Genomic DNA, 25,118 nt, shown 5'->3' on the forward strand with positions numbered 1-25,118 from the left:
AGCCAGCAGGGGTGGTGTGCAAACTCTTGTGATGAAAATGACTTTGTAGACTGGGTTGTGTTAATGCAGCAGACTTTCTTATTGCCCAGGAATGAGAAATGTGAGGACTAATAAAAATTATGGAAGGGCCTATACAGTGTAATAAATGGCAAGGACGCAGATGGAAGTATGTGCCCAGACTGGGAATAGCCAGGTAAAATGTGTGTAAATTAAACAAGTTCAGAACAACCTTTAGCGGGTAGATGGTTGATTTAAAGGAACCAGCTCCCTTTTTAATGTTATTTATATTTAAAAGATTCTGTCTAGGTATCATTGTATCACTGTAAGTTATTATAAATTTATTTCTATAAATTATTGTAAATCATAGTATCACTTTAAATTTTAAAGTCTAGGGTATTACGAAATAGATTTCCCAATACTTTGATGTAAAAGTCCTTTCAGTGAATATTCCCACCCCTAAGCCTGGGAGGGAAATAGGCAAGTAGGAGAAATGAGGAAATAATTACATTTGGCAAACATTTTAAAGCTGTTTTTTTTTCTTTTAACTTTTTATTTTGAAACAATTACACAGGAAGTTGCAAAAATAGCACATGGAGCACTTCATTCAGCAACCTCCAATGGTGACATCTTATATAACTGTAGTACAATATTAAATGGACTTTGGAATATTACCATTAACCTTATTCAGGTTTCACAAATCTTCACATGCATTCATTTGTGTGTGTGTGTGTGTTCTATGCAATTTTAGCCCAGGAATAGATTCATGTAACCACTACCACAATTGAAATACAGAACTGCTCCATCAATCCCATGTGCTCTTTATTTATATTGTTCCCCCATCCTTGTCACTTGTCAACCTCTAATCTGTTCTCCATCTCTATAGTTTTGTCATTTCAAGAGTGATACGTTTTAGTCAGCTAAAGGGTTGCTGATGCAAAGTACCAGAAATGGGTTGGCTTTTATAAAGGGTATTTATTTGGGGTAAAATCTCACAGTTGAAGGCCATGAAAAAACCATCTCAAGGCGCCATAAGAGGTGCTTTCTCTCCCAAGTCAGCTGCCTTGTAGTGAAGCAAGACGGCCACCGATCTCTACCTTTCCCTCAGAATTTACTGTCTCCCAGAGCTCAGATATGGGTAACCAGGCATAGGGATTGTCTCCTTCCAGGCTTTTTCTCTCAGGCTTGGCTGCTCTGCTCTCTACCCAAGTCCAGCTGTAAGCTATCAGGCATGTGGCTCATCTCTCCCTGGGCCCTAGCTCTTTGAACTTCTTGGGGGTTTCTGTCCTTGTTTCTCAGCTGTGGGCAAAAGTAGAGACCTTTCTCTTTCATGACAGGATCAAATATGACCACTTCCTTTATCTGTGTCTGTATCTTTTTCTCTGTGTGACTCAGTTTATATCAGACCCCATGGGGGGTGTGGCGGGCAATTCAATCTTGAGTCATGCCTCACTGATGTAGTCCAATCAGAAGCCCTAAGCTTATCAAGTAATCTAATCAAAGACCACTCAACTGAATTTAACGCAGTCAAGGATACCACACCCAGAGGAAAAGATTAGTTTATGAACATCGTTCTCTTTTTGAGATTCATAAAATAACTTCAAACTGTCACAGTTACATAAATGAAATCATGTGGTAGGTAACCCTTGTTTTTTTTTCACTTTTTTTTTTTTTTAAAGATACTCCAATGACATAAATGTTACAGACAGTATATAGGGGATTCCCATATGCCCTCCTCCCCACACCTTCCACATTAGCAACATCCTATCAGTGTGGCACTTTCATTGCAATTTATACATTGTGGAACATTGCCACTAATCTCGGACTGTAGCTTACACTCTCTCCCATTCAACTCTTAGGTTATGGCCAGATATATAATTGTAATGTCATTCAGGATGATTTCCAAGTCCTGGGAATGCCCCCCTCTTACACCTGTTTTTCCCGCTCCTTAGCCCCAGAACATCTATGGGTCACTGCCTCCACAACAATGGCATTTCATCCATTGCTAGAATCACAATAAGTCTATAGTAAGAACACCGTTAAGTTTATTTTAGTCCATAGTTCATTTCCCAGTCCTGAGGACTCTGGGATGGTGATGCCCACTCCACCATTAACTGAGGGGGCTTCAGTCCCATACATCCGATAGATGGGACTCTGTTGCTTGCAGTCGTAGACACTCTCAGTTCCTTGGTATGTTGTTTGTTCAGCATCTCCTCCCCCATTAGTTGTCCTGGGTGAGTCCATTGAACTGGAGAATAGATGTTGTAACTCTGTTGAGATTCAGGGCCCGGTTGGACATGGACAGCCCAAAGATTTAAGTCTCTTGGATGTATACCAACCAACTCTACTTACTAATTATAGGTTCAAATAGAAGGACAGAAGAGTCATGCATAGGGAAGCCACTGCTGAGTCTAATTCTGTCACACTGGGGAGCATAAATACCAGATTAGGGCCCACTTGGCAGGGGACCAAATTCCCGAGCTATCTGCCCTGACTACAGTATCTGGATGAGTCCATATCCCTGAGCAGCTACGCTGTTTGGGGTAATATCTACTTTGGCTGTCAATGAGATCTTGTTGACACGTGCATAAGCCCTACCTCTGGGATGGTCTCCTGACTCACTTTGAAGTCTCTTAGCTATACAAACTCATTTGTCTTTAACTTTCCCTCCTTTTGGTCAAGGTCTTCCCCTCTCCCCCCAGATGCATTGCTTGTTGGTACTTGGTAGCAATCCCTTGGTGCCAGGGAGCCTTATCCCCAGGAGTCATGTCCCATACTGGGGGGAAATTGTTGCTTTTATATACTGAATTTGGCTTAGAGAGAGGTCACATTTGAGCAACAAGGAGGCTCCCCGTAGGTAACTCTTTAGGCACCAGTAGGTAGCCTTTTGAGATCAACTTTTTTCACAAAGTACAATGCCTTTGAGATCCATCCATGGTTTTGCATTTATCAATTGTTGTTGCATTTTTTTTTTAATTTGCTGAGCAGAATGTAGAGGTATTTTAAATTAAATGATTTTGGAGTGGTCCAGCTTAAAGACAAAGGGATCGACTACTAACTTATTAAGACCTGCGTTATTAAGCCAGATTTGCATTAAATACCCACCATCACGAAAACAAAAGACCCCTTAATCTTTTTTTTAAGATTTATTTATTTTTTTATTTCTATTTCTCTTCCCTCCCCCCCCCCCCCAATTGTCTGCTCTCTATGTCCATTCACTGTGTGTTCTTAGGTGTCCGCTTGTATTCTTATCAGCAGTGCCGGGAATCTGTATCTCTTTTTCTTGCGTCATCTTGTTGCGTCAGCTCTCTGTCTGTGTGGTGCCACTCCTGGGCAGGTTGCACTTTTTTCGCATGAGGTGGCTCTCCATATGGGGTGCACTCCTTGCACGGGGGGGGGGGGGTCCCCTACATGGGGATGCCCCTGTGTGGCATGGCACTCTTTGCACACATCAGTACTGCACATGGGCCAGCTCACCACACAGGTCAGGAGGGCCTGGGTTTGAACCCTGGACCTCCCACGTGGTAGGCGGATGTTCTATCAGTTGAGCCAAATCCGCTTCCCCCCTTAATCTTTAAATGTCTTTTTGTTGTTGTTCTTTTGGTGTGGTTTTTTGTTTGCTTGTTTGTCTTTGGGTTTTTTTTTTTGAGGTGCCTGGGATTGAACCCGGGAAGCCAGCACTCAACCACTGAGCCACATCAGCTCCCCTGAGTTATTTATTTATTTTTTAATTCGTTTGCTTGTTGTCTTGTTTGTTTTTTAGGAGGTACCAGGGACCAAATCTGGGACCTACCATGTGGGAAGCAGGTACTCAGCTGCTTGAGCCACATCCACTCCCAATGTCTGTTTTAATGTTATCTGTTTTATCTGTCTCATTTTACCCCAAATTAGTACTGATTTTTTCTGCCATTTTTAATCACATTACTTTTCCTTCTAAAAATATCTGGAACATTAAATGCTGTTCCTTTCTTGGCACTGGTTGTAAAGCATAATTCATATTTCTGGATTGTCATTTAAGTACTAACTGGTGTTGGGTAGTAAGTTAAATTCAAATTAGGGTTTTCTGTATGAGGTAACATACTTCAGATTCAGATAATTGTATTGCATTTGATAGACTTGACTTCAGTCTTTTCAACTTGCGTGTATCTTGGGAAAGATTTCCCTTGATTTGTAGCCAGATAAGTGATCTATATAGCAGATTCAGTTTAAATATTGATTGTTATCATGAAGTCATTGATACGTTACATTTTAGGGGTGAGAGTTTAATGGTTTACCAAATTGACCTTGATGTATTTGGCCATTAATTTTCTTACCAATATTGAGTACCTATACTGTGCTTATCATCATGCTAAATGCTAGTGATTCAGTTCTAAATAAAACATTCTGAACCATAAGTCAATCCCATTCCCATGACAAAGAAAGGCACATCTATAACAGTTTTCCAGGAGAAATATAAAGCATTCTTGTTTAAGGAAAATTGAGGGGAGAGTTGGCAAACAATATGGCAAGACATGAATTCTAGTTGTCCTTTGGTTGCATCACAGAACTCTAAAGTTATTAACACTGTTCTGAATTGGGAATCTGTATTACTTAGCCAAAGGGTGCTGATGCAAAATATCAGAAATCAGTTGGTTTTCATAAAGGGTATTTATTTGGGGTAGGAGCTTACAGATACCAGGCCACAAAGCACAAATTACTTACCCTACCAAAGTCTACCTCCGCATGTTGGAGTAAGATGGCCGCTGACGTCCGCCAGGGTTCAGGTTTCCCATCTTCCTCTCCTCCCAGGGCTTGCCTCTTTCTCGACTCAGGGTTCCTCTCTTCCTGGGGCTTGCTTCTCTTTCTTCTGTGTGCTCACTTCCCGGGGCTCCAGCTCAAGACTGCAGCATCAAATGCCAACATCAAAACTCCAACATTAAGAACCCCTCAACTCTGTCCTTTGCCCTGTCTTTTTTTTTTTTTTAAGATTTATTTATTTATTCCCCACCCCCCCCCAGTTATCTGTTCTCTGTGTCTATTTGCTGCGTCTTCTTTGTCCGCTTCTGTTGTTGTCAGCAGCACGGGAATCTGCTGCTTTTTTTGTTGCGTCATCTTGTGTCAGCTCTCCGTGTGTGTGGCACCATTCCTGGACAGGCTGCACTTTGTTTCGTGCTGGGCAGCTCTCCTTATGGGGCGCACTCCTTGTGCGTGGGGGTCCCCTACACGGGGGACACCCCTGAGTGGCATGGCACTCCTTGCGTGCATCAGCACTGTGCATGGGCCAGCTCCTCACAGGTCATGGAGGCCCAGGGTTTGAACCACGGACCTCCCGTGTGGTAAATGGATGCCCTAACCACTGGGCCAAGTCCGCTGCCTGCCATGTCTTTTATCTGTGAGTCCCCACCCACCAAACGCCCAGCTGGCACAAGAGGTTTGCCTGATTACTTAATCAAGTAAACCTCTGAATCCAATATAATCTAATATGCCCAGAGGAAAAGATCAGTTTACAAACATAATCCAATATTTCTTTTGGAATTCATACTATATCAAACTGCTAGAGAAGCCTCTTTTCATTGAAACTTTAACAGCACATATGTTAAATAAAAATTGTAAAGACCTTTGATATTTCTTTAAATGCTTAGTGACTTTATATTTGTAGTGCAAGAAGCATTACTTTCATTTTTTTTTCCCTCATTTTTCTTCAATGTCCAATAGAAAATTGCACTTGTGTTTTCAAGTCTTACCACATGGTACATGATTTACTCCTTTTTTTTTTTTAAGATTTTTTATTTATTTCTCTCCCCCCCCCCCATTGTTTGCTCTCTCTGTCCATTTGCTGTTTGTTCTTCTGTAACTGCTTCTGTCCTTATCAGCGGTACTGGGAATCTGTGTTTCTTTGTCACATCATCTTGTTGTGTCAGCTCTCCATGTATGCTCAGCTCTCTGTGTGTACGGCGCCATTCTTGGGTAGATTGCACTTTGTTTCGTACTGGGCAGCTCTCCTTATGGGACGCGCTTCTTGTGTGTGGGGTTTCCCTATGCGGTAGATACCCTGCGTGGCATAGCACTCCTTGCACACATGAGCACTGCACAGGGTCAGCTCCACACGGGTCAAGGAAGCCTGGGGTTTGAACCGCAGGCCTCCCATGTGGTAGGCGGACACCCTAACCACTGGGCCAAGTCTGCTTCCCTGCTCTTATATTTTATGTCTCTTATATTGAGGTCTTTGATCCATTTTGAGTTCATTTTTTTTAAAGGTGTGAGACAGGGGTGTCCTCTTTCTTTCTTTTAGCTATGGATATCCAGTTCTCCCAACACCATTTGTTGAATAGACCCAACTGCATATGTTTGACAGCCTTGTTAAAAATCTCTTGACAATAGGTGTGAGAAGTCTATTTCTGAACTCTCAATTTGATTCAATTGATCAATCTAACTTTATGTCGGTACTGTTATTTTGACCACTGTAGCTAAGTAATATGCCTTAAAATCAGGAAGTAAGAATCTACCAAATTCATTCTTTTTTTTAAAACATATTTTTGTCTATTCAGGGCCCTTACCATTCCAAATAAATTTGATATTTGGCTTTTCCATTTTTGCAAAATGTGCTATTGGAAGTTTTATTGGGATTGTGCTGAATCTGTAAATCAATTTCGGTAAAATTGACATCTTAACAATATTTGGTGTTCCAATCCTGAACAAAGAATGTTCTTTCATTTATTTAGGTCTTCTTTGGTTTCTTTTAGCAATGTTTTATAGTTCTTGGGATACAGGTCCTTTATGTCATTGGTTAAGTTTGTTCCTCAATATTTGATTCTTTTAGATGATACTGTAAATGGAATTTTTTCCAACTTCCTCCTCAGGTTGCTCATCAGTAGTGTATAGAAACGCTACTGATTTTTGCATAGTAATCTTGTATCCCGCCACTTTGCTGAAGTCATCTGTTAGCTTTAGTAGCTTTTTTGTGGACTTTTCAGAATTTTCTAGGTATAGGAGTATATCAGCTGATAGCTTAAGTGTTATTTCTTTCCTATTTGGGTGCCTGTTCTTTCTTTCCTTCTTTCCTTCTTTCTTCCTTTCCTTTTTTCTTTCCTTCTTTCTTTCTTTTCCTTCTTTCCCTCTTTCCTTCCTTTTTCCTTCCTTTTTCCTCCCTTCCTTCCTTCCTCCCTGTCCTCCTTTTCTTTTCCTTCCTCTCTTCCTCCCTCCCTCCCTCCCTTTAGCTAAAACTTCTAATACAATATTGAATAACAATGCTAACAGTGGACCTCTTTGGGGAATGCTTTCAGACTTTCACCATTGAGTACAATGTTAACTCTGGGTTTTTCATACATGCACTTTACCATGTTGAAAGAATTTCTTTCTATTCCTATCTCTTTGAGAGTATATTTTCAAGAAAGGATGCTATATTTTGTCAAATGCCTTTTCTGCCTCAGGCAAGAAGATCATGTGATTTTTCTTCACCAGTTTATTAATGTGGTATATTACACTAATTGATTTTTCTTGTGAAGAACCACCTTTACATACCTGGGACAAAGCCAACTTGATGGTGATGTATAATTCTTTTGCTGTGCCTTTGGATTCATTTAGCAAGTGTTTTATTGAGAAATTTCGCGTCTATATTTATTAGAGAAATTGGTCTGTAATTTTCTTTTTTCATAGTATCTTTATCTGGCTTTGATACTAGGGTGCTGCTCTTGGCCTCATAAAATGAGTTTAGTAGTGTTCCGTCCTGTTCAACTTTTTTTTTTTTTTTAAGAGTTTGAGCATGATTGGTATTAAATCTTCTTTGAATGATTGGTAGAATTCACCTGTGAATCCATCTAGTCCTGGGCTTTTCATTTTGGGAAAGTTTTTGATGACTCTTTCAATCTCTTGTGATTGGTTTGTTGAGGTCTTCTGTTTCTTCTAGGGTAGTTGTAGGTGGTTCATGTGTTTCTAGAATTTGTCCATTTCACCTACGTATTTTGGTTTGTCGATGTATAGTTGTTTATATTATCCTTTTGTGATCATTCTTATTTCTTGAGGTCAGTGGTAATGTCCTCCTTCTCATTTCTGACTTTATTCATTTGTACCTTCTCTTTTTTTTCTTTGTCAGTCTAGCTAAGGGTTTGTCACTTTCGTTGATCTTCTTAAAGGACCAACTTTTGGTTTTATTCTCCTAAGTTTTTTGTTGTTGTTGTTCTTAATTTCATTTATTTCTTCTCTAATCTTTATTTATTTCCTTCTACTTGCTTTGGGGTTAGTTTGTTGCTCTTTTTCTAGTTCTTCTAGGGATGCAGTTAGGTCTTTGATTTTAGCTCCTTCTTTTTTAATGTATGCATTGAAGGCCCTGCATTTCACTCTTGGCACTGCTTTCACTGTGTCCCGTAGGTTTTGATAAGTTGTATTCTCATTTTTTCTTTGTCTTAAAATATTTACTGATTTTTCTTGCAGTTTATTCTTTGACCCACTGATTAAGATTATGTTGCTTAATCTCCATGTATTTGTGAATTTTCCATTTTCTGCCTGTTATTTCCAACTTTATTCCATTATGATCAGAGAAGATGCTTTGTATAATTTCAGTCTTTTAAAACTTGTTGAGTTTTGACTTGTGACCCATTATATGGTCTATACTAGAGAAAGATGGATGAGAACTTGAGAATTATGTATGTATATAATATACATAATTCTATGAGAGTATATATATGCATATAATTCTGTTGTTTTGGGGTATAATGTTCTATATATGTCCATTAGACCAAGTTCATTTATTATATTATTCAGATTGTCTGTTTGCTTATCCTCTGTCCCAATGTCCTATCCAATGGTTAGAGTGGTGTATTGAATAATCCAACTATTATTGTAGAGATGCCTGTTTATCCTTTGAGTTTAGCCAAGGTTTGCCTCATATATTTTGGGGCACCCAGATTAGGTGCATTAGTATTTATTATTTCTTCTTGGTGAATTATCCCTTTTATTAATATATAATGGCCTTCTTCATCTCTTGTAACAGTTTTTCATTTAAAATCTGTTTTGTCTGATATTAGTGTAGCCACCCCAGCTCTTTTTTGGTTACTCTGAAATAATAAAGCATGAAATATCTTTTTCCAGCTTTTAACTTTCAGCCTATTTGTGTCCTTGAAATATCTTTTTCCAACCTTCACTTTCAGCCTATTTGTGTCCTTGCACCTAAGGTGAATCTCTTGTAGACAACATGTAGTTGACTTATATTTTTTATCCATTCTCCTAGTCTGTGTCTTTTGGGAAGTTCAGTCCATTAGCCTTCAGTGTTATTACTGTAAAGGCAATACTTAGTCTGTTTTATCCTTTGGCTTTACATTGCCATATCCTGCTATTGTCAGTCTCCTTACCCTTTTAGTTAACCTTATGACTAATCTTCATTTCTACACTCTATTCCAAGCCTTTGTCTCCTGCCTTTTCATTTCAGCCTGCATCACTCCTTTTAGAGTTTCTTGTAAGTTTTGGTCTCTTGGTGACAAACTCTCTCAGTTTCTGTTTATCTGTGAAGACTTTAAACTCACCTTCATTTTGGAAGGACAGTTTTACCAGATAAAGAATTCTTGGCTGGTAGGTTTTTTTTCTTTCAATATTTTAAATATGTCATACCACTGTCTTCTCTCCTCTATGGTTTCTGATGTGAAATTGGCACTTAGTCTTATTGAGCATCTCTTGTACGTGATAAATTGCTTTTCTCTTGCTACTTTCAGAATCTCTTTATCTCTGACATTTGACAGTCTGAATAGTATGTGTCATGGAGTAAGTGTATTTGGATTTATTCTGTTTGGAGTCTTTTCCTTCCTGGATATTGATATTTATTTTTTCATATTTGGGACCTTTCATTCCCATATGATCTGTTTCTGATCTTTGCAAGATTTCTACTTCTTTATGCTCACCCAGTGTCTTTTTAATATCCTTTATCCCTTTAGCCATATTTTCCTTCAGTTTCTTGAACTGATTTAGGAAATTTGTATGAACATCATTGATTAGTTGTCTTAAATCCTTTGTCTCAGGATTTTAAATTTGTTCCTTTGAGCCATATCTTCCTGTTTTTTAGTATGAGTGGTAAATTTTTGCTTATGTCTAGGCATCTGATTATGTTGGTGAATTTACTTTGCTGTTCCATTTCTCTCTTTTGCCCACTGGTTTTGTTTCATCACCTTTTGATTTTTCATTCAACTTATTGTAAATCTTTAAGATTGCCCTGCTTAATTCATCAAAACAGAGCTAGGGATGCAGATCCAAGGGGGCCTGCAGATAGGGTCATAAGAGACTCCAAAAAAACTCTACTCTTCTTTCACTTTCCCAGCCTGCCAGCAGATGGTGCACTTCAACGAGCCTTTCCACGGAGGGAACTCTTTCCGCCCACACTTGCTGGTGTTCTTGGGCTGGCTACAGCCATGATTCAGAGTGGGACCTGCTCTCCACACTCACTGAAGAGAAACCACAGTCCTCCCTCTGCCCAGGGAGGAATAAGCCCATTTCCCTCCCAGTTGGGGGCATAGGCACCATTTCCAACCTTGGGTGTGGGGCAGGAAACTCATGGATTTTGTTCTACCTCTTTGTCTCTCTGTCCTTCTCCTTCCTGGATGCTGCAGGTGGCACTATGGTCTGTATATCCCCAAAACAGCTGCCTCAGGCAGTTTTGCCCTTCTTTTGTTTTTGTAAGAGAGCTGAGTCCTGCTGAGCAACTCCAATGCCACCTTCCTGGAACTCTTAGAAATAATATTCTTGTAGAATGATAAAGAGGAAGGAAAAAATATTCTATTAAAATCTTCGTGTATGTTTATAATATGTAAAGTGTTGGTTTGACATATGTGCACACACATAAACAGATATATACAGAAGAGAGGCAGGAAGAAAATATATCGAAATGCTAATACTGAGCTATCATACTTTGTATATTTTCCAGATTTTATTCAGTAAAGATATTATGTTACATAATACTGTAATCAGGAAAAAAAGAATTGAAGTGTGTGTATGTGTGTGTGTGCGCACATATACTTACAGAACCGTATAGCCAAGTTTTTATTGTTTAACAGGGTAGTGAAGTAGTCACAAGGAGGACACACTTCTCAGGCCCATGGAACCTCTGGGCAGTCACAGGAATGAGAGGGCCTGGGAACCAGGGTCCCCATGGGCTCATACCTCATGGAGTGAAGCTGCTACCCTGACCTGGGACACTGCCCTCTTAGAGCCACAGGCTGTGAGCGCATCCCTCTCACATCAGCCCCCAGGAAGGGTGCTGCCAGGCAGGGGACCAGCTTCAGAGAAGCAAAGACTGAGCGGTTCCTCTACTTTTAAATAAATATAGAATAGCAGGGACAATCAAAGTAGGTTTGTTTTGTTTTTTTTTGGGGGGGGGGCGAGGGTTAAGATAATTGTGAAAAGCAAAACATAATAGACTCATCATTTCTTTTATTTTCCAGATATTTTATCCAGAAACAACAGATGTCTATGATCGGAAAAACATACCAAGAATGATATATTGCATTCATGCACTGAGGTAGGAAAACAGTACAGCTAAAAAATTCTAAAAAGTAGATTTAAGTAAAACTGCAGTTTTTATTTTAAAATGGAGATCTCAAGTTACTTTAAACTGAAGATTTTTATTAAATTGAGATGTTTTGAATTTGCTAGTACATAATAAGAGGAATTGTCACATAAAAACAATCCTTGTATATTTTTCTGATTTTTTAAAATCCAATTCAAAAATAGAAAACCAGAAAACAACTTTTAAGTGTAAAGAGAGAATTTAACTTGAAAATTCTAGGAATCCAAAAGTAATGGGCTGCCATATTCTTGAGTTGTGATGTAGTTTACAAATACAGCTGAAGCATATCAAATGAACAGCTTTAGTATTTTGATTTTGATACTCTTCAATTAAATTACTTGATTCCATTCTTATAATAGATTAAGAAAATTCAGCATAAGGATGGTTCTTTTGACATTTGTTCATTAGAACTTATATCCTAAGGATAAAGAAGAAATGCAGATGTTTAGTGAAATCAAGAATTGGTCATCGTTTTAAAGCAATTGTCTGATAACTTAATTTTTGAAAATGTTGAAAGTCTGTTAGTTCACTGACTTTTTAAAATCCTATTGGTCTGGAAGAAATGTGATTTTTAAATGGTTACAAAGGATTCTAAAAATCCAGTTTGTGGCTCTTGACTTGGGTACACACAGGTAATGTTTGGAAGACTTCATTTCTCATTAAATTGTAAATTACCTTTAGAACATCTGCCTTGTGTTTGTATCACTAGAAGTCATTTTCCTGGCAGATTCCTCTGCCTAGAGGTTTATATTAACTTCTTCCTGGCTCTTTTCTTCTCCAAAGGAAAAGGTTTCTATAATAATTCATTGCAATGCTGGTCTTCAAGAGAAGAATTTGGGTTACATCATATAATTTTATTCTCTCCCTCAGTCAGTACTTAGGAGATTACTTTGGCAAATGACAGTTGCTAGAAATACAAACCAAGTGTAGTTGCCTTTGCTATGATTTTTTCTTTGTTTTTATAAAACCCACCTCTGTGCCTGCTCCCTCATATTTAGCTAGAGTATCATTTGCCAGCAGGTTTTCTAAAAGCTTCTTGAACAAAAGTGTTTATTTTTTAATGTGTTGCCCAATATGCTTTATCAAATATTTTGCAAGAGCTTAGAACTACCACTTAATATTATATTTTAACAGGTACTGTTTGTGACCTGCTAAACCAGCTTCCATTATTTAATGTCATTATCATGTCCATGGGTTATACTGCTAATCTCCAAATCTGAAGTATGCTCATGGGGTGTGTCATGCAAGTTCAGGTTGATTTCCTGAAGTAGACACCTGGGACATGCATGTCAAGCAGCTTACAAAGAGTGTGCCTAGTTATTTTCTGGTGAAGTCACTGTTCTAAAGAAATTCTATAGAACTACATGAGGTTCTCAAATGTATATTTGCCATAATTTTAACAGTGGCTCAAACAGCTTGTTAAACAAAGAAAAAGCAATTTATTACCAATTGTATCTAAATGTTGGTGGTATTTTCTAGGGCCTTTTTGTTTTTCTTGCTTACTCAGTTATGCATCTTGGAAGTCTCCGTTACTTTTACTCTTCCTGGAGTAGACTCTGTTGGGTCATGTCATTCCCCGGATTTCACCTTAAGTCAGATCTTTGACTTTGAAAACACTATTAGTAAGTAGGGTTCCTTGGAAGAATCTCTTTTCCCTTTTCTGTTTTAAATTTATTGTGTGGCTGTCTCTCAGTATGAAGCAAGAACATGCCAAGTGTATCTAAAGTTTTTTCTATGAAAATTTTTCCCCATTATGGTTTGCAGTGCAGTATGTCACTCAAATGAGGCTGGAATCCTGTTCTGTTGCAAGATGCATTTGGAAGTTGCAGAACAGAATCCTTTAACTATTATGTTGAGTATTCCCTTGGCTGCATAGTTAAATGTGATGTTGGAAATGAACAAACATGGCTTCAGCCATTATATCCTGGCTGCACATACAGCAACGTTGCTGCTGTAGAAAGATATCACTAGCTAGTAGGGAATTAGTTCAGATGTTCTGATTATAGCCCAGAAGCCAGGAAGGAAGGCCCTCCAGGTAGTTAAGCTTGTCAGGTGCCTTAGTCTTCCTGCCCCAGCCTGCATGCCTGACTTGAGCTACAGAGTTAGCTCTAGGTCCTGACCTTGGTCCTGCAAACTTGCCTTCTGTGCCCCGTCTGCCTGACTTGGGTTTAACACACCTGATTAAGATCCCCTGGGTTCCTGCCCTTACTTCCTGTTTGTTTCTGCTTTTCTGTTTCCACTGCCTGCCCCTCACCTTTTCATTTTATTTCGGACCTAGACTCATTGCCTGATACTGACTGCTCCCTTTGTTAGTTTAGCTTGATGTCCACAGGCCCAGACTCCAATTAATACCTCCCACAACTGCCCCAGAGGAAATTCTCCAGCTTTGCCTAACGTAGGCATTCACCTTTATGATGAGTGGCCTTGTTCTTTTCTCAAAGAAATAATTATACTTACCTTATTAAAAAAAAAAATTACGTTCACTGTGGGGGGAAAATGGAAAATTAAGAATGTCGAAGAAAAGCTAAAGCATTTGCTATCACAACATTAAGTGAATACTGCTATTACTATTTTGGTGTCTTTGGACTTAATATGTATAAATGACATAATATCCTTCCCTGGCTTCATTCAGAAAGTTATAAATCCTGCACAATGAAAAGAAACATTTAAAAAAGTGAGACCCATACTAACTAGTTACTCCCACAGGTTGTTTGCATGGCTTTTTTTTTTTTTAATGTCTGTGAACCTTACATAGAGAAAAACACTTTTTGTACTTCATTGCTTAATGTATAAAATATTTATCTCAAACAGTATTAGAGCATTATTAAATATTAAAACATGAGTTATGAATTACCATAAACAGTTTTAAACAAACTTTGTAGAACTAACTTTAAGATTTTTATTCTATTTTTATTTATTTCTCTCCCCTTCCTCCCCACCCCGGTTGTCTGTTCTCTGTGTCTATTTGCTGTGTCTTCTTCTTTGTCTGCTTCTGTTGTTGTCAGTGGCATGGAAATCTGTGTCTCTTTTTGTTGCGTCATCTTGTTGTGTCAGCTCTCCATGTGTGCGGCGCCATTCCTGAGCAGGCTAAACTTTTCTTTCACACTGGGCAGCTCTCCTTACGGGGCGCACTCCTTGCACATGGGGCTCCTCCTTGCGCGCATCAGCACTGTGCGTGGGCCAGCTGCACACGTGTCAAGGAGGCCCGGGGTTTGAATCGCGGACCTCCCATGTGGTAGACGGACGCCCTAATCGCTGGGCCAAGTCCACTTCCCATGTAGAACTAACTTTTGATCACTCCAAATACCTGAAAGAACAGATGAAAGGTTGAAATACATTATTACAAACAAAATTACAATTATTTATCCCTATTTTTTTTTTTTAAGTAATATAATTTTTGCTTTCCTCTACAATCAGAATTCCAACAGGCTTTTTTTTTTTTCTCCTGAGGTCTGGAGACTGGGGATTGAACCCAGGACCTCAGATGTGGGAAAACCAGCATTCAACTACTGAGCCACATGGGCTCCCCTGCTCCTGTTCTTAAAGAGCAACATTACAGGCTTCACTCATTTCTTCATTATCCATTAATTTTGGTTATAAGATAATTTTAATACTTTCTCAGAGTTCACGTGATCTTACCTGTGCCAGAAGCCTCGAACCTGCTGTGGTTACAGATCTGGTTTCTGATCAGTTGTTGGTCACAACGTGCACCAGTTTGGTTTCTTCTCCCAAGGTGATACTCATCCCAGCCACTGGGCATCAGGCTGAGCTACCCTTTTAGGGTTGAACTTTACTTGTTAAATCAATGCAGCCTCTATTATTTTTAAGTGCATGACTTTCGGGTAGGTTTTCCTTTATAATCTGGTCCTTCTGCCTCATCACCCTGGAATGATTTACCTCCTAAGTCTTGCTTGGCCAGTGTTACATAATCTATTGTCCTGTCGTAATGAGGTATTGGCCTGATCTGTTACCATTATTAAAAGTTTATATGTGCCTTTTTAATATTTTCTTGAAATTATTTGGGCTTTGTAGAGGTTTCCATCTCATAAGAGATGGGGGATTGAAGATCCATTGCGCTCTTCAGGCCAAGGCTGATTTATCATCTCGGATCATGTTTGGAGTCCTCTTGGCTATTGAGTGTGACCAGCAGCACTGGACTCTGTCCCCCTGGCTATTTGTGTGACCACCTGTGCCACTTGGTCCTTCCTTATCTAGGATAGTTCTTTTGTTCTCTGAAACTATTTGACTTACTTAGAGACTGTGGTCTTTATTATCTCCTGTAGTATATGTTTGATAGAAACCAGTACATATCTATATTCTGTAAACAGATATAGAATAAAGCACTCATATTTCAATAATATTCCTCAAATTGTTCAAATAATTAATGCATGTCCTATTTTATCTACACTTTCTGTATTACACCTTCCTTTTGTGCACTTTATGCTAACTGTTGTTTTGATTTGATGATCCTTTTGAACATCTAGCCCTTCATAGACTTTACCAAGATTAGATCAGTATCTTCTTTTCTGAGGGGACAGATTGTTTCATATTGAGCAGTGGGAGCTGTCTGGCCAGCTGCTTTGTCCTTGCAGCACTGTCCCTGACATTCTTTAAAATACCCTTGCCTTTTGTTCACAACCAGATATTCCAGTCCTATCCTAGGATTCCTGGTTTAAGATATGAAATCATCTACTGTCCAAGGAATACTTTTAAAGTCATTTGTTCATACAGGTTTTGCCAATTTAAATATTGGGGTGCTGGATTCTGCTTTTCTTACTGTATTAGGCTTATTTGATTCTACTACATTGAGAACTGCAAACTGAAAATGTGTGCCTCACCTCTATGTAATGATTGCTATTTTGCTGCAGATTATGTAGCTACATACAGATTGTCCCAGCAGTCACGTTTTCAAACACCACACTGGTGTTATTGAAGCAGCATACACTTGGGGCTTGTGTTTGTGAAAATGGCCGTGGCAGACCCACTTCTGGTTGACCAGCTACTTTAAGTACACTGACTGCTGTGTGGAGGAGGGCCCCAGCTCTCCCACACAGCCCCGTGGCTGCCTTGCTTGTCAGGTTGCCTTTGAACCTGTTCCTCCAGGCATTAAGGCATAACTTTCTCTTGTCTTAGTTTTAGTTCCCTTAAGACCCCTTTCCTCCCTAAGAAGCCAGTGGGTACCTTATCCCAGATCAATAGTACCAAGGGACAGGCTCTCATCCTGTGTTCTTAGAAGGGACACTAGAAGATAGAGGTATTTGGAAGTAAGGGTAACAGGGAAATTACATGTTTCCATGTCTTTCAAATCACCCCTTGTTCGAAATTACCCCTACCCTCAGCACCATCCTCTGTTGTGCAGGTATGGTCTCACTTCCCACAGCATACCTAAGCAGGAGGTACTGCTATGTTTCCCATTTTAGAACCAAGGCATTCACAGCACAGTGAGGCTTCTCCGGGTCACACAGCTAGTAAATGGTAGAGACAGGGTTCAAGCCAGGCTGTGTGACACCAGAACCTGGCCTAGTAACCTCTCAGCCAGCCTTTGGCCTCAGAAGTGAGTCTGATATTTCCCACTACTAAGAAAATTTAAAAAACAGGGACACCAGACTTGAACTTCAGCATAAGTCTCGAAGCTGTTATATTGAGGATGTCCTAAAATGAAGAATAGTGACACTTTAGAATTGGAAGGACCTTGGGAACTTATTTTAGTCCAGATTGTTCATTTCCCAGATGAGGGAAGTGAAAGTTCAGGTTGTATGAATTGCTCAGAGTCACACATCTAGATGTTGCCAATCCAGGGCTGCTGATTCTAATCCAATGGGCCTTCTGATCTGCCATGAGGTTTTGATTTATGAACATCCATCCTACGTGCTGTGGTATGAAATGAGCTGCACATGATGTGAGCCAGGAAAGCTCAAATAAATTCAGCTCCTGTCTTTTAAGTTTATATTCATTTACTGTAGCACCTTTTAATATATACATCAAAATTGGTAGGAAAAAAAAGCCTAACCGTTCTTTTTTTTCTCCCTTTCTTTTCTTTCTATTTAAACTGTAATTATTTTTACAAATAGGAACATATGGGGCCAGTGAGGCTTTAGCTAACTCAGGATAATCCTTCAGTTGCTGGACCCCTTCACGCAAGCAGCCCAAGATCACTGTACCTTTGGTTGATCAGTCTTTTTTTTTTTTTTTAAAGATTTATTTCTTTCTTTTTCTCCCCCCACCCTCCGGTTGTCTGTTCTCTGTGTCTATTTGCTGTGTCTTGTTTCTTTTGTCCGCTTCTGTTGTTGTCAGCGGCACAGGAATCTGTGTCTCTTTTTGTTGCATTATCTTGTTGTTGTTGTGTCAGCTCTCTGTATGGGTGGCGCCATTCTTAGGCAGGCTGCACTTTCTTTCGCGCTGGGCTACTCTCCTTACGGGGCGCACTCCTTTGCGCGTGGGGCTCCCCTTCGCGTGGTCACCCCTACGTGGGGGGGCACTCCTTGCGCGCATCAGCTCTGCGCATGGGCCAGCTCCACACGGGTCAAGGAGGACCGGGGTTTGAACCGGACCTCCCATGTGGTAGACGGACGCCCTAACCACTGGGCCAAGTCCGCCGCCAGTTGATCAGTCTTGCTACTTCACCTAAATCACTTTCTTGGAAGCAGATGTGGCTCAAGCAGTTGAGCACCTGCTTTCTACATGGGAGGTCCCGGGTTCAGTTCCTGGTGCCACCTAAAAACGAACAACAAGCAAACAAATGAAAGAACCAACTCAGGAATGCCGATTGTCTCAGTGGTTGAGCTCCAGCTTCCCACATATGAGGTCCAGGGTTCAATCCCCGGTCCCAGTACCTCACAAAACAAAACAAACAAACAAAAAACAACACTTGCAGCTTCCTTTGTAATGCCCTTAGTTCTTTGCATTGACTCTTACAGTACCACAAGGTACTTAATGAAGTCAGTCTTGAAGAGCTATAGGAAATTATTATTTTTCTTATTGGACAGACTTTTTATTTTTAAGATTAAAACTGGATTTGCTTATGTGCTTCAGATAATGACTGGCCTCATTTGAATTTAAACACTTGGGAAGGAATGAGCTGCTCTTACTCATTCTTTTCAGCATGGAAATACTGTATAAATATAGTTTCCTAGTAAATGTGTGCCATCTTTTAGTAATCTTGCAAGCACAGAGATTTTGTATAAAACTCCCACGCTTTGAAAAGTGATCTTAAAGCTAATAGCTTAAACTTCAATATGAGAGGTAGTACGTATTGACAATTGAAGTCAATTAGAAAATATACATTAATTTTTTAATATTTGGTGAAAAATATACAAGCAAATTAGATTCCTCCCTGACCCATACTAGTTTAAGAAAATCTCTGATTTAAATTTAAAAACAAGGATTCTCCCAATTCAAAGAGGTAACTTCTCAGCACCACCTTGTGGTGACTTTTTAAAAAGTTATACCAGGATGCTTGCTTCTTATGAGAGTTACAATAATATAACTCTGTACAGTGAAGAAATAAAAAGTATAACTGGAATAGCCACTTAAGTTCTTTAGTACCAGGGAAAGTTAACAATTTTGTTTATTGTACAAGTTTTAGTTCATGTTAGCAACAAATCTATATTTTATGGTTGCCTAAACACCTTATAGGGACAGCATTGTAGAGAAAAAATGTTTTTATATAGTAGGTATTCCATAAATAGCTAAATGAGTGGTTGAGTAGATAAAGGAAATGATAAAATGGGAAAAGAAGTTGCTTGCAGTTCATTGCTTGAACTCAGCATCTGACCCCTTTAACAAATTGTGGTGCAATTACTAACTTAGTAACTCTTTAGAAAGAATACGTTTGTAGCAAGAATGAATGCCATCCACTGACCAGACAACTGAGCACCTTCAGCAAGAAAGCAAACAGGTGGGAATGGCTTGACTGACAAGACTGGAGAAGACCACTGCCTCAAAAGTCCTGAGGGTTGGATCAGAGCTAGAAACTGTCCTGGGGGTTGCTCTAAGCAGGAGGACAGCAAGGAACAGGAGAGCAATCATCTGACTTCAACCAGCTGAGCCTTCTGGTCCCGCGCTAAAGCAGACGGTGTGAATGCTAATGTCAGGGTACCAGCCTGTACCCAAGATAGCTAAGAAGGGACAAGAAGTCCTCAATCTAAGAAGGCAAGACACTGGACACCTTGCTGGCTCAAGACCCACTGTTCCCCCAGTTTCCTGAGACTGGCTCCTGTTCTGGGGACCTACGATCAACAAATAGAAGTTGCACATCCCAAGATGAGCCCCAAACAGGAAATGCCAGGCATTTGAGGGACGCCAACACTATAAAAGAGGCAGAAGAGTTGATAGAGTCAGCACCCAAGGAACAAATGAAATTAATGAAGTCAGTGCAGTTGATGACTCATTCAGGTGATCCATTTAACAAATATTTGTTAAACATATGTGTTTGTACACAGCAAAACCAAAGATAAAATTAATAACTTGGTATAAAAGAAATGAGAAAAGAAACTAACAAAATTTATATTTATCTAAATTATCAGTGCATAATAAAGAAAAAGAAAAGCATGGATTTAAAATTCTAGATTATCTCAACATTATATAGGTGGGGAAATTGAAATGGAAATATACTAAGGATATAGATACTGTTTAACTTAAGCCTTGGTAGAAAAATGCAAGTTTAAAAAACAAGTTTAGCAGAATATTAATATAGGGAATATACATTAAATATATAAGGCATATTACCTGTATTATATCATATATATGTAAGGATATACTTGAAATGATTAGATATAAAATTTGTTAGAATATTTTTTTGTTTTTTTTTTTTTATAAAATTGGCTTTATTTTTTAAAAAGAGGTTTTAGATTACAGAAAAGTTACATAGATTACAGAAAAGTTACATAAGGGATTCCCATATACCCCACCCCTCCCCTTCCCACTTTACAATTGTGTGGTACAATTGATGAGTAAATACTGAAGCATTGCTACTAATCAAGGTCTATAGTTTACTTTGTGGTTAACACTTTATTTCAATCCCCTAAAAATGCCCTATGTTCTACCTATTATTCCTTTCACCCCCCCCTTAGAACCTCTGGTAACCACTATCTTTATATTAACGTCACAAGTTCTTCCGTTACTACAATATTAGCGAGTTTACTTTGTCCATGGTTGCATTCTCTCCTTATGTTTGCTCATTCCTCAACCTTGAGAATTTTAGGATGGTGATGCCCACTCTGCTTCAGATTGAGAGGGGGCTTAGATTTTATGGGGCAGATAGAAGGAACTGTTTTGCTTGCAATTGTAGGTACTCTGTTTTTTTGGGATCGGAGCTGTCCATCATCAGCCTTTTGTTAGTTGTCTGGGGTGAGTCCATGAACGGAGAGAAGGTATTGGCTGCAACTCTTCTGAGATTCACAGCTCAATTAGCATGTGAACAGACTGATGATTTAAGTCTCTAAGGCATGTATTTAATGGGTATAGTACTAATTATAGTCTCAACTAAAAGGGGTAGAAGAACCATGTATAAGGAAATTATAAATGAGTCTAACTTTGTTACATTGGGGAAATAGGTTGTCCTTTATTTCAGCGTGAGGCCCACTGACAGGTGCCGATTTTAAGGGACTGTGCCCTGCCTGTACTAACTGGATGGCTTTCAAACCCTCAGGAGTAGAATACGTTTTGTGGGTATCCCCTACTTAAAATTTTACCGTCACAATTTCAAAGCTTCTCTCACTGAATTATTTTTATCATTTTCTTTTATAAATTAGAGCAGGTGTAGTTTTGAATTTAATTTTAAAAAGGGCAGAAGAAAAACAAATCAATTATGAAAGAAATTGATGTGACACAATGATAAATTTTTGATCATGTATGGACCTATTCTCATTTCTTAAATGCTGGCTTGATTTTATTTGCCTAGATTTCTTTTGCTGCTTTCCCATACCCATCTATTTTAATTCTGTTTATTTTTTTAGTTCCTTTACTAGTAAGGAACAGGAGAGGAGGTTGATATATTTGTTCCACATGAAATGTGCTCCCTTATCATGGAAAAATTTTTTCCATGTGATAATGAATTGAGAAATGGTTCATAAAATACTGCAGTTTTGAAAATGTCAGCATGGCATCTTAATGATCTAGTTTTAAGTATATTATCTTGTTTGGCATGCATCTTTGGTAGTAAGTTTTTAGAAGCTGTGTAAATTAAACAGTTCTATGTCCCTGATAATCTCTAAAGACCTAGACCTAAGGAATTTATAATGTCTTTTCAGCTTTGAATAATGAATGTCCAAGGTCTCTTTCACGTTGAAGAGTATTCCAAATTGAATGTCTTTCCCTGCAGATAATATATGAATCACATATTGGAATTTATTTCTAAAACATATTGCCATATGTAAAATTTTGTTTGTTTTTGCCGTTTGTTTTCTGTACTTTAGTCATGGCTTTGAGGCAAAATGGAGAAGAATAGAGAAAGGTAAATTTCCCCAAAACAGAATGTTTAAAATTCATGAATTATTTAATAGACATTTCCTAGAAGAAACACAAGTGGCCAATAAGTGTGTGAAAAATGTTTACCCTCCCAACTAACAAAAGGGAAGCGCAGGGTTTTGTTTTGTTTTGTTTTTAAGATTTACTTTTTATTTATTCCCCCCCACCACCACTCTCCGTTGTTTGTACTTGCTGTTTACTCTATATGTCCATTTACTGTGTGCTCTCTGTGTCTGCTCGTCTTCTCTTTAGGAGGCACTGGAAACCAAACCTGGGACCTCCTTTATGGGGAGAGGCACTCAGTGTCTTGAGTCACCTCAGCCCCCTGCTTTGTTGGGCCTCTCATTTTTCTTTCCTCTTTGTGTCTCTTCATTGTGTTCACTCGCCACGCCAGCCCATCACGCCAGCTCGCTGTCTTGCTCATCTTCTCCAGGAGGCACCAGAAACTGATCCCAGGACCTCCCATGTAGTAGGCAGGAGTGCAATTGCTTGAGCCACATCTGCTTCCGTAAATCCAGTTTTAAATAACATTTATTGGCTAACAGATTGGCAAGGTTATATCGAAAATATCCTGTGGTGATAACGGTGGTAGAGTGGGGGCACTGCCCATGAGGGAGTCATCATCTTAGGTTCAACTTAATGTTCAGAGCACTCAATTGTTGTACTCAGAAGGGTAGAGTTGCCAGAAGACCTGGTATGCCAGCAGGGCCGGGTATTTGCTCCTCAGTGGGCATCTTCACAGCAGCCCACACAAACGCCCACACAGTGTTCCACACGGCCACCGAGGAACTGTTCTCTTTGGTATCCTAAGTGACAGCATGTTCAGGAATGACACTCATGATGATGGGTGTGGGAACCTCCCTGCCTTAGAAGCCTCGTGCCCCTGGCAGTCAATATCTACTGTAACAACTGTGCAGCACAGGTACATGCCAGTTAGAAGGGTCAAAGATACAGTGCCTCGTATGTATTTATAATTCCTTCTGTCAAGATGCGGTTTACCAATCAGGGCTTATTTTTCTCCAAGCAAGAACCCTTAGTAATGCAGTTTACCAGTTTATTCTCTTTACCTGGAGGAATAGAGGTTGAAAGTTAATTAAAGGTTAAATTCTCCTGCAAAAGGGAAAAAGGTTTTGTTAACCCTTTACTCATAAGGAATAAATAGGCATAATCTCTTTTTAAGAAAAAAATGTGGCAATATATAGTGAAAGCTTTCATTGTGTGTGTACCCTTTTATTGTAATTTGGTAATTTTGTTTTGAGGGATTTACCATAAGAAATAAGAAATATACCCAAAGTTATATGCATATTCCTATACTCTGAAAGAATCCATTTAAGTAGATTCACAGCATAATTACAGTAGTGAATAGTTATCAACAATATAAATGTTCAGCAGTTGGCTAGGTAAGCTGTAGTAATAGAACTGTAGAACACCATGTAAATTTATAGAAAGATATATCCAAAAGTAAGATTAAAATGATTTATATCAAAATATTTGGGGTTTAATGCTGGATGGAGATTTTCTATGTAATGTTGAAATCGTCTTGTACTTTCTTTTTTTATGAATCTCTAATTTTTAACTTTGATCATGTACTGCTTTTCTAATCAGTTGTTTTTATAGAAATGACGAACAAGAAATTCAATCAATTTTTTTTTTCATTTTAAAAAGAATTTATTAAAGTATATAATTCATACATGAACAATAAGTGTATAGCAAAAGTGAAATTACAAAACAAACATCATACAGGTTTCCCATACATTACCCACCACAAATACCTTGCATTGTTGTGAAACATTTGTAACAAATTTTGAAAGTGCATCATCAAAGTATTACTACCAAGTATAGTCTGTATCTTACATTGGTGTACTTTTCCTCCAACCCACCCTATTATTTTTTTGTTTATGAGCTATACAATTTATCTAAAGTGTACAATCAGTGACATTTGGTAAATTCACCGAGTTGTGCATTCATCACTTCAGTCTATGTCACTGATTTGTTCTTCTTCCATGAATTCAAATCTGTTGTGTGCTTCTATTGTATTTTTTTTGTTTCTCTCCCCTTCCCCCCTCCCAGTTGTCTGTTCTCTGTGTCCATTTGCTTTGTGTTCTTTGTCTGCTTCTGTTGTTGTCAGCGGCATGGGAATATGTGTTTCTTTTTGTTGCATCATCTTGCTGTGTCAGCTCTTCGTGTGTGTGGAGCCATTCTTGGGCAGGTTGAACTTTTGCGCTGGACGGCTCTCCTTATGGGGCACACTCCTTGCACGTGGGTTTCCCTATGCAGGGGGCACCCCTGCATGGCACGGCACCCCTTGCACGCATCAGCGCTGCACATGGGCCAGCTCCACACGGGTCAAGGAAGCCCGGGTTTTGAACCATGGATCCCCCGTGTGGTAGACGGATGCCCTATTCATTGGGCCAAGTCCACGTCCCTCTCTTGTATTTTTAATCTCACTTACTGTGTCTTTCCTGCCCATATGCTGTTATTTTTCTATCCAAGATTTCAAATATTTCTTTGTACTCATTCAGTGTCTTCTTTTTTTTTTTTTTTTTATTGACTTTGTAATAATATTACATTAAAAATATATATGTGAGGTCCCATTCAACCCCACCCCCCCACCCCCCCTCTCCCTCCCCAACAACACTCGTTCCCATCATCATGACACATCCATTGGATTTGGTAAGTACATCTTTGGGCACCTCTGCACCTCATAGACAATGGTCCACATCATGGCCCATACTCTCCTCCATTCCATCCAGTGGGCCCTGTGAGGATCCACGATGTCCGGTGATCACCCCCGAGGCGCCATCCAGGGCAGCTCCACGTCCCAAATACGCCCCCACCTCTCATCTCTTCCTGCCCTTCCCCATACCCATCGTCCACCATGTCCACTTTTCCCAATCCAATGCCACCTCTTCTATGTGGACATTGGATTGGTTGTGTCCATTGCACCTCTATGTCAAGAGGAGGCTCAGATTCCACATGGATGCTGGCTGCCATCCTCCCATTTTCAGTTGTAATCACTCTAGGCTCCATGGTGTGGTGATTGTCCTTCTTCAACTCCATCTTAGCTGAGTGTGGTAAGTCCAATAAATCAGATTGTAGGTGCTGGAGTCTGTTGAGGCTCAGGACC

The 25,118-nt window shown here is 39.3% G+C and overlaps 1 protein-coding gene across 3 annotated transcripts in view; it reads left to right on the forward strand.

Annotated features, from left to right (window-relative positions):
- The window catches only part of IQGAP2 (IQ motif containing GTPase activating protein 2), a 301,443-nt gene that overhangs the window by 157,150 nt on the left and 119,175 nt on the right, over positions 1 to 25,118 (forward strand). For all 3 annotated transcript variants that reach the window (XM_058275088.2, XM_058275083.2, XM_058275085.2), the window contains one exon: positions 11,400 to 11,476. In XM_058275088.2, the coding sequence (XP_058131071.1) occupies positions 11,400 to 11,476 (77 nt within the window). The remainder of the gene's footprint in view (positions 1 to 11,399; positions 11,477 to 25,118) is intronic.

Source organism: Dasypus novemcinctus, chromosome 2, assembly GCF_030445035.2.
Source record: "Dasypus novemcinctus isolate mDasNov1 chromosome 2, mDasNov1.1.hap2, whole genome shotgun sequence".
Taxonomy (NCBI): Eukaryota; Metazoa; Chordata; class Mammalia; order Cingulata; family Dasypodidae; genus Dasypus; species Dasypus novemcinctus.